Below are 10,557 nucleotides of genomic sequence, written 5' to 3' on the forward strand. Positions count from 1 at the left end.
AGCCAGTGGTTACGGGCTCTAATGAAGGCACCTCTAATTTTAACTTGCTGGTGTTTTCTGAGGATATTTCTAGCCTCGGAGACTTGTTTGGCCAAGGCAGGAGAAGAGGGCCGCAGTTGGATTTCATGCTCTAGGGAGTGAAGCCGAAGGGTACGGGTTTTTTCTATGAACCTAAAGTCCTTGGCTTTTTTCTGGCCAATGGTTTGGAGAAGTTTCTGCCAGGAGGAGATATTCCTCTGCCATCTGAGAATGTGGGAATGGGGGAGATGGGGTTGCAAATTGAAGAGTCTAACTATCTTGATGGCATTAAGAACTTCCTCATCTTGCAGCAAGGAGGTGCTAAGCAAAAACTTCTTATAGCAAGGGTGGCTAGGGGTGATGGCATTCCTGATATTAATGATGGCTAGAAAAGGGAAGTGATTAGATAGGGTAGTTGGTAAGACTGCAACTGTATTCCTAGATTGATTGGGGGAAAAGGAGAAGAAGTCCTTATTAGCATAGAATCTATCTAGCCTAGAGTAGATCCTATTAGTGTTTTGCTGAAAATTGCACCAGGTGTGCCATAGATTGGGTGTATCAGGTTTAGTGCCTTCCAAGGGGTCAAACAATTGCAGATGTTGTTTACACTTGTCCCAGTGAGGTTTTTTTGAGGATTTCCATTCAAACGGAAGTCCCCCAGCCTTGTCATCCTGGGATTCAGTCATATTAAAGTCTCCAGCGATGACCCAAGGGATATTTGGGAGGGATGTTAGCCAATTCCAGAGGGATATTCTTTCCTTGTAATCATTAGATGCATATATGGAGCATATGCCAAAGCAAGTTCCTTTAACATCTAGGGTAACCCAGGCCACTCTATTACAGGGGGAGGTTCCTTTATCCTTGAGGTACATTGACCATTTAGGGGCAATTAGAAGACCAACACCTCCCTTTCCTCTCAGGTGGTTGGTGCAGATTTTGATTGCATCTCTCCAAATCAAGTCAAGAGTAGTGTCGACGGAGAACCCAACAGATTTAAGTTCTTGTAACATCAGACAGTCTAGGTTTTTATGACAGTCCAGAAACCTTTTAATAACAAATTTTCTATCAGGCGACTCAAGGCCTCGAATGTTCCATGATATGTACTTCATTAAAGAGGAGGATTTAAGGGGGGGCTGGTAGGGAGTCTATGTTGACCTCCAAGCTTCTTCTTATTTTTGGAGCCCACAGGGCTACCTTTCTTTTTATTTAGGGAGTAACCTTTCATAAGGTCCTCATCATCTTCATTGTTTTCGGGAGGCTCAGTTCTAATATCAGAATTTCCTCTTATGTCGGATCCAGACAACTGGGAGCCTGGAAAGCCAGGGAGCAAAGTGCTAGATCTAATTTCATCGAAGCCTTTATTTGCATAAATAACTTCTATAATATGAATATCCTCTAGCTCTTTGAGTGTAGATGCAGTTGATGGGTTAATGGTGCTAGTATCAATAATATGACCTGCAAGTGAAGAGGAGACTGATTGTAAGGGGGTTCTGGATCTAAGGATCATTGCAGGGTTATTACAAATGTTAGCATCATCATCACCATGATTGGGGTTTTCTAAGGTTTTGACCATATTTTTAACCACATAATTGATAGGGGATTGAGGAGGGTCCTGGGGTTTATGATTAGAGGCCAATTGGATGGTATTTGAACGGCTATGGTTTAGGGCATTGAGAGGGGTAGTTTTACGCCTCCGTTTTCTCGAGGTAACAAGCAGAAAACCCTCAGAGGGCAGTTCCACAAGGTCAAGTGGAGGGCCGGAGCCAGGGATGAGATGCTCAGGGGCCGATGGTGCGAGATCGGGCTTGAGAGGGTTAAGTTCATTAGGAGTGGGAGCAGGAACTTCGGAGACCACATTAGCAGAGTGAGGAGATGAAGAATTTAGGTCATTAATATTATTAGGGTTAACAGAGGTCCCAGCTGAGTTATGATTTTGGTTCCTGCGACTAATAATTGGGCAGTTTTTACGAATACGCCCTTTAGACCATCAAATTCCAGATTCAAAGACTATAGGATATATTCATTCATAAATATAAGGAACATAGGATAAGTTTAATATAAAGAATAGGGTGAATAAATATACCCCACAAACATTGCAATCCATGATATTACAATTTCAAATCTGCAGTTCACAGTAGTTGGACATCAAACAATTTCAAATATGCCCCGGATCAGACTGCAGTTTAGCTCAGGAAACATCAGTTCACGGCAGTTGGACATCAAAAAATCAGAAAGATGTTTCCATTTTAAAATTTTTTATGCAGCATACTCTATAAATCAGAAAGACAGTTGCCTTATTTTCTTTTTTTGGTGGTTGTTTCCATTTCAATCGATTTTTTTTCAGTTTTCCTCGACTTTACTCTTTTATCAAAGGTTTTAAAACGGTCAGAGAATGGGGATTTGATGAGTATCAGTAGAAGCTGAGATACTGGAATTTCTTCTACCGTGCCTTCTTGAACTCAAATCAAATGAGTTGCAGAAATTTAGTTAAGCCTCTGCTCGGTAATGGAATTTCTTCTACCGTGCCTTCTTGAACTCAAATCAAATGAGTTGCAGAAATTGAGTTAAGGCTCTACTCGGTAATTAATCCTATCCATGAGCATTTAACTGGTTTAATAGCGTAGTTTGCTTGTAATTGCATGCATGTAATGCATGCTTTAGGATTTCATTTTCTTGAAAATATTTTGTGATAGTTTGTAATCAAAGCACATTGCTTCAATGAATGCTATTTTTCAAGGTACAAAGAAATGTTGTCAGCCGGGTTAGAATGAATAATGAATTATTATAATTAAGTAATTTAAGGATCAAAAGAAGTTTCCAGTAATTGATGATGAAGTTTGAGAACGTTTCATGGTTTAAGTGTTCGCTCTGTTTTAAAACCCTTTTACTTGACTGTTTGCATTGTAGGTTTTTCTTTCAATATTGTCATTGGTGCTAAATTTTTCAGAACTCTTCCTCTTTCCCTTTCCATCTTTTTCTCTATCCCATTCCTTCAAAGGTCGTCTTTACAAATATATTATTGATATTCGTTGCATTTTACCTCTCAATTACAAAAGAAACATTTAAATTCAGTAAAATAATATGATAGAAATATCAGAGTGGCAAGTGTATCAGCTAGAATTATATTGTACAAATGCATTATAAGTGATTTTAACTATAAGATATGTATTAAGTTCAAATGTTTGCATTTAACCAACAATCACATTATGAAAAGGTAGATACAACAACAAAGGTACAATGACATTAGCATCTATTGTATGAAAATCCACCACAATACAATATGAATAACATGTACATGTAGGATCTATAAGTTGTGAAGGTCATGTTAAAAGGAGGAAAGCCAGAGTGATGCAAGAAGGAAGTTAGAAAGCATATTAAATTGTCAAGTGAAATGTAAATTTTCATATTGTTCCAACATCCAAATAATTAAAATTTCATCATAAATTTTCAACACTATAATGTTCAAATTACTAATTGACAAGGAATAGAGAAGTACAATTACCAACTCTTCTCATTATCCCCTAAACTATCTCCTACACTGTCTAGTGAACAAAGGCCCTCAGAAAATCGTGGAAGTGTACAACACCTCAAACTATCCTTTCACACTCTTTAGCCTTATTCAAAAGTTTTGAGGAAAACCTACTTCTTCTTGTGTAACATCTTTGCTGCCTTGCAAAGTTCCTGTGATGGAAAAAAATAAAATGTTAAGCATTACAAATCGAGAGGAGAAATATGAAATTTAAGACAATAAAATATAGAATCTTTAGCCTTATTTTAAACATTCCAGTAAAACAAATTGCTTTCTCTCTTGAAACTATGGTACTTGCTAAAGCCCATCAGTTCCTTCTTGACCATTGACCTATGATGCCATGAATGTTAACATCAGGTCAAATTCAGATGCATACAACCACTTAAGTAAACTAATCTGACAACATTATTTAAGAGTACAATTGCAAATTACCTATTGATGTTTTCGTTGTACTATGGGCTTTCGGCCACGCCTTCCTGGTGGAATGAAGGGAAGGTTGTGCTTCAATGCCCTATGTGCATTGAGGCTTTTTAAATTCCAAAATCTCTGCCTTACTCCCACACAACATGAATCATACTCACAAAAATAAAGTAATCTTCTATCACATCGTTCAGTTCTATGATGAGTAGAGACCTGCACAAACAATTTCAAAAATAAAATAATTTAATGGAAGTTCTATCTATTTGGTATGCTGTACAGAGAGATTATGCTCAGGGTTTGAGAAGGGTTATCTGTGAATCTGATTCACATTTGATGGTTTCTATGTTGACTATGAAGTTGTTGGATGGGGTTAATTGATGGATAGCTCAGGTTTTTTGACAGTTTCTCAGTTTCCTTGACAATGGAATTGTGTAGCAAATTGTTTGGCTAAGTGGGCATATGATTTTTCAGAGGGATGGAATATTGTTGACAAGAGTTCTTTGCCTTTGGATCTTTCTAGTGTATTAGATTAAATTGGACAAGAATAGGGTAGTTTAATGGTTGGCTAGGCCTCCAGTCTTGTGTTGTTGTACTTGTTCTTTGTGATTAATAAATTTGTACCCTTTTAAAAAAGAAATAGCCAATAAAACAATAATTGTAATATTAAATCCACCTTTTCTTCCTTAGGATTAGTGTTTCCCCCATTGTCAGCCTCATCGTTAGCCTTGCTCTCTACCACCTCATGATTAGTGGATCCATCCTCTTTATCTTCTTCTTCATCAACCTTATGTATCGCCATGCCATCCTCTCTGTCACCATTTTCCTCTTCATTGGCATCATTCATTGCTAGGCCATCTGCTTTGTCATCCCCTTCCTCAGCCTGATTATCCTCCTAAAGTGAATGAAAGATATAATGTCAAAACTTTATCTCCTTCAGAAATTTAATATTTCTAAATCAATTTCTAAAACATCACTATTGAACATTGCAACACAAGACTAACACAAATTGAGCATCACTATTGAACATTGCAGCACAAGACTAACACAAATTGGGCATCTCTATACATTGCAAATTACTAACGTGTTAAATACCTCCTTGTAAACCCTCTACTTCTAATTTAGATTTGAGAATACATAACTAAAGAAAGTAGAGAATTCGATCTCACTAGCACATGAGGTTGATTTACATTCCACGATTTCAGATCCATTGTACAAAAGGGTTTATCTGATTTGAAAGGAGCAACAGACTCCATTCTCACGAGCTTATGAGAGGATGAATTGCCTGCAATAAAAATTCACTTTATTATTATACCGATCCTACTAAAAAATACAGTTCAAATGCAACTCCATTAGTTAGTTAAAACACTTAAAAATTTAAAAGGCCCTATTGTTTTAGACAAACTTTTACTCACCGAGGAAGGGAGGCATCCTTTTTGTTCTTTGAATTTCAGTCACCGCCGGAAACTCAGGGTTGTCTTTTTCATCAGAATCCAGATCAATCAGCAGTTTACTGTCTATTTGTCGATTTAAACTACGCTCATTATATTTGATAACCAGTGTACAAGAGGGTTTATCTGATATAAAAGGAGCATCAGATTCCATTGTCCCATGCTTCTCAGATACGAAAGAATGTCCAGGGTTATGGGATGAATTGCCTGCAACAAAAAATAACTTTATATTATTCCCATTCTGTTCAAAAAATACATTCAAATAACTCGATAAATTAGTTATGGAACTTTAAACAAAACCTTTTCTTACCCTGAAATGAAGATTTGCTTTGTATTCTTTGATTTTTTTCACATGATGTTTTATCGAAAATCTTGACTTTAAAGCATGACTTAGAAATGTATTTAAAAACTAGAAGATCGCCCACTTCCAGCCCATAATAATTTACAAAGTTTATCCAGCCGTGTTGAAGTTCCAACTTTTTGATGGAACGCCATAACCGTACATTGAAGTTCTGCCCATCTGGGCCTTGCAACACCATATGTTCATCTTGGTCATTTATGATCTGGGAAACAAAAGCCGGAGGAATGCGCTGCGGTAAACACAATGAACAATTAGATTTTACAGATTCTTAACAGTATACATGAAATAAAAAGAATAAAATATGTTGTATAGAGTTACCAGTTTCTCTGCAAAATCTCCAAGCATAATTTTGAAGAAAGAAGCAGACCCATCAAAGTATTCTTTCTCACGGTGTTTTTTATAACATTTCTGACTGCATTTTGGGCACGGCATATAGTGCTCTCCCGTTTCTTCTATCTCCATGGCAAATTCAGATGCAAAGCGTATAAGAAGAGAGTGAGAGAGAGTTGGGCACTGAGAGAATGTTAAGTGGAAGTAAAACCAATATCGCATTCCTAAATGAATGAATATACGAAAAGGAAGTTTTGGACAAACTCAACTTGCAGAGAATCTGAAAACAGACAACCTGGAATGTCAAATAGAATAACAACGGTGAGTGAAGAAGAGAACGATGTATTTTATAATGTGTTGCATCATAATCAAGAAATGTGGCGACGTGTTGGCCTTCTAAAGGCTTACAGCATGTGCGCCGCAGGCTTTACAAGCGCATGCATGGATGACACGTGCTCGACTGTAATTTTTTGAGAGTTCATAACGCGAGAAAAATGTATCACTGCCAACATGGAAATTGTTATCTGCCAAATCATTTGGCCGACAAAATTACACGTCTCTTCAATATTTACTCTTTTAGTCCTGAATCTGTTGTGAGTTCTGTGCCCCACTATCATGTAAATTGTGCCCAATTGAGAAATTACAAATGGCAAATGGAAGGAATGGTTTTGCGTTTTGGAAAGCGGGTGAGGAAATATTAATTGGAAGTCACAAGATGAAGATACAAAAGAGTTGTGAACATTAAATTTGAGTACCGAGATGAATGAATCTAAAGCAGCAACGCCCTGCTTCTTAAAAACCACTATGGAGATCCCTCCAATACTTGTTTTTACTCTGCTAAATGTGATAAAAGACCCCAAGTTGTTGTATATTCTGCCATCTATCCTGTAAATTGTGCCCGACTGAGAAGTTCTGCCAGAAAGATTTTTGTTTTGGAAGGCGGGCGACGAAAGATGAATATAGAATAGAGTACCGAGATTGTTTTTGTTCGTAACCACAAGATGAATATAGAATAGAATACTTCTGTACCCACCATTTTTTAAATTGCCTATGGACCACACAAAATGCGACAAGGCCTAAGAGACAGCACAGCTATTGTCCTTGTCTAGTGACATGCCTAACATACAAATCATTCAACATAACATACAATGGGACTTACACTCACTTGTGGAGGAAGCCTAATTAATTTTTTAAAATTAATTATTTTGATGTGTTACTGTTTTGTTTTATTTTATATATCATATTTATAAAGGGGATGATCTATATTTGTATAAATATAATATAAATATTATGGGAGAGGGTCTTATAGTGGAGCACCCTAGTTTCACACCTCTCAAAATTTGTCTTAAATATTTTAAATCAATTTGAATTTTGTACAAATATTTACATGTCAATTTTTTAAAACAATTTGGTTTTAAGTCCACATGGTCAAATATGCCACATCACATGCCTTTTTCGTAAGGTGTCCAAAATGGTCCAAAAATTAAATAAGACTCGTAGTTGTGCACTAAGTCATGTTTATTGGTGTGTTGATGTGGCATCACATATCTGGTTGCTTTTTCAAAATTAGTAGCATCTTTTCGGGGATAAGTATCGACATGACACTTATTGTACTCCACTAATAGATGAATTGTGTCCCACTACCATCCCCATTATAGGGCCTTCTCCATGGCATACTTATATTTCAAAAAAAATTTAAGTGAAAATACAGCAAGAGATATCAAAATTGAAAATATTTTATATTTATAATGATAATGATCATCAAATTTGTTATTAAAAATAATTAAAAATATATATAAATAAAGGAGAAATGAGGTTTATCAAATAAAAATGTGTATAAGAATATTTTTTAAAAATAGGAAAATAAACCGCAAATAGAAAATTATTGAACTTAACATAGCCCCCAAGTAAACCTTTTAATAATTTTATTACTATGACTAATAACTAAAGAAAAGTAAAAAGGTTATTTTAGTAAAAAGGTTATGGTTCAGAGCTTGAATTGATATTGCAATTAAATTTAAAGTTTAAATAAATAAATAAAACAAGGTACTTAGTGCGTTCCGGTCGAGGAGATCAAACGCATCACCCTAGGACTCGAACTTGGGTTTGCGACCTTGAGAGACGCTTACAGACTGTAGAGGGATGCGATCTTCACAATCGCACCACCAATCTTGAGGCTGGTTACAGTGAAGTCACATAGAATACAAATGATGCCTCTTGAAGCGATTGCAAAGCTGCATGAAGATATCCTATTTTTCAAGGATGGCCAAGCCCTACACCACACTTTGCTCACTTCGGCTGGTATGTAGGGTTCTGCAAAACCTGCACTGCTAGTCGAGCCATCCGATGCAAAGCGGGATGACAAGGCATTAGAAAACTTCTTCTGGGACATTGAGGAGATGTTTTCTAACTTGCATGGATTATCCGATGAGGCCCAAATCAAGAAAGATGGTTCATTGTGTCTGTGCATAGATTTCAGAGGTCTTAACAAGCTCACTGTGAAGAACAAGTATTTGCTGAATATTGTCAAAAGATAATTTGATATTTCTATTTTTTTATTATACTTACATATATAACATATAATTAATATTGTTAATCTTGTAGACACTCAAAATTGTCCTATTACTAATATCGTTAATTATTCTTCTATATTAATTAAGTGATCTTAATTATTTAGTTAATCCAATCCTATTTTTCTAAGCCAATATTCATCTTTTTTAGCAAAAAATAATTATTCAATTTCCATCCAAATCATTTAATCAATAAACCCTCCTTTTAAATTATTTAAATACTTTTATTATTTAATTAATTTTGAATTTCTAATTCAATTAAATGATTATCATTTAATTAAATTCAATTAAGAAATTATTCAATTGTCTGTATCTATGTCCCCTTAATCTAAATTTATTTTATTGAATTTCAAAGTAACTAAATTCCATCCAAATTTGAATTCATTTCATTTCCATCAATTTCAATTTCATTTGACATTTAAAAATTTTTAAATTCAAATCAATGACATTTCATTCTAATTTCCTACATCAAAAGTCAAAATTCTAACTACCACTAACTTCTAGTCAACTTTCAATCAACTCATTCTAATAGATCAATCAATTCAATCTTCTAACCAATCAATTTAGTCCACACATCAATCAAACTAGTTAATGAACCCATCAAATTCATTAAAAAGTCAATTAATCTTCATGACTCAATCAAATGGGTTATACTTTCAATCAATTTGAGAGTTCTTAATCTATTTTGTATCAATCATTTTCCATGGTAGATCGATTCTGTTGTTGAATCCATATCAACCATTCATCAAAATTTAGGAAGTCTATGAATTGAACTTCAGTCCTTCATTATTGGTAACCACTATCTTCGGATTCTTGTGTCAAAATATTACAAATTTTCATAGTGCAACTCTAAGAGCCAATTTTCCATAAGAAGAAAAAGAACATTAGAAGAGATATGCTAAGATTCAACATAGAGTATTTTTTGATTTGATTCATTTTATTGTTAAATTTATTAGCGAACTCTTATTGTCTTACGATCAAAGTTGTTAATTAGGTTCAATTTTTTTGCCTACCTATTAATTTAATTAGCAATGGTCAATTCTATTAGACTTGTGTGAACAATGTTGTCATTGATTTCAAACTAGTCATCTAGTTTGGACTAGACATTATATGAGGTTTGGACATTAGTCTGGATGCAATGGATGTTATGGTTGTTATTGTATCAAAGGATTGTATGCAGTCAGTATGGATGTGTAGTTTAGATGTTGCGGTTTTGGTCAGAAGTTATTATGCAACATGGATAACCTTGGATGATGAATTTAAAGGTTTCATTGAGTTCTCATTGATCCCGGTATCACGGTGTTAGGTATTCTCATTGATCCTGATATTAGTTACCTATCCCAGTGTTAGCAGTTTTGGTAATTATCAGATGTATCTCTTAGAGTTTTGTATTGCGGTTTTATTGGTACGCGTGGAGCCTACATTTTTTAAATATTGGGCTTGATCCTATGATTATGGGTCAGTATTCTTGGGTTTGGATGACCCTATCCGTTTCTGATAATCTTGGTATATGCATTAGCAATTAGAGTATGTAAAGGAAGCATGTAGAAGTCTTGCGGAGGCTAACATAATCATATTGATAATGTGTTGGGCTTGGCCAACACACTATTTTGTATTTGTGCCCTCCAATATATACATATACATATGCAGTAGCATAATGCAGAAGTAGAAGTAGAAGCAGAATAAGAAAAAAGGAGAAAGAGATTGAGTGAGTGAAGGTGTGTGTGATATGCAAAAGACATTTGGAAACAAGGATAGCAGTATCTGTGAAGTGAGTTGCAAAGGCAAATAGTGTTGCAGTAGTTCTTTACTGGACTTGTTGCGGGATAGTTGTACAAAGATCTGTAATCGGATCTACTGTAGAGTTTGTGATTTATAATT

At 35.3% G+C, this 10,557-nt stretch overlaps 1 protein-coding gene across 1 annotated transcript; it reads right to left on the reverse strand.

Moving 5' to 3' along the window:
• Positions 1 to 1,126: 1,126 nt before the first annotated feature.
• On the reverse strand, positions 1,127 to 6,328 carry LOC131866535 (B3 domain-containing protein Os02g0598200-like). Its single transcript, XM_059215474.1, has 7 exons — positions 6,095 to 6,328; positions 5,726 to 6,005; positions 5,380 to 5,622; positions 5,134 to 5,249; positions 4,641 to 4,859; positions 4,129 to 4,180; positions 1,127 to 1,995 (listed from the first exon to the last, which is right to left on the reverse strand). Exons 1-7 carry the CDS (start codon positions 6,326 to 6,328, stop codon positions 1,127 to 1,129), a joined length of 2,013 nt encoding a protein of 670 aa, XP_059071457.1.
• Positions 6,329 to 10,557: the final 4,229 nt, after the last annotated feature.

The sequence above is a fragment of the Cryptomeria japonica genome, unplaced genomic scaffold, assembly GCF_030272615.1.
Source record: "Cryptomeria japonica unplaced genomic scaffold, Sugi_1.0 HiC_scaffold_149, whole genome shotgun sequence".
Classification (NCBI taxonomy): domain Eukaryota; kingdom Viridiplantae; phylum Streptophyta; class Pinopsida; order Cupressales; family Cupressaceae; genus Cryptomeria; species Cryptomeria japonica.

Excerpts from the sequence above, each read along its gene's own strand:
- LOC131866535 (XM_059215474.1), bottom strand. The coding sequence starts at position 6,328 with ATGCGATATTGGTTTTACTTCCACTTAACATTCTCTCAGTGCCCAACT. Across the intron at positions 5,250-5,379 it reads AAGGATGCCTCCCTTCCTCG|GCAATTCATCCTCTCATAAG; the intron begins GTGAGTAAAAGT and ends TTTTTATTGCAG. Across the intron at positions 4,860-5,133 it reads TAAATCAACCTCATGTGCTA|GAGGATAATCAGGCTGAGGA; the intron begins GTGAGATCGAAT and ends CATTCACTTTAG.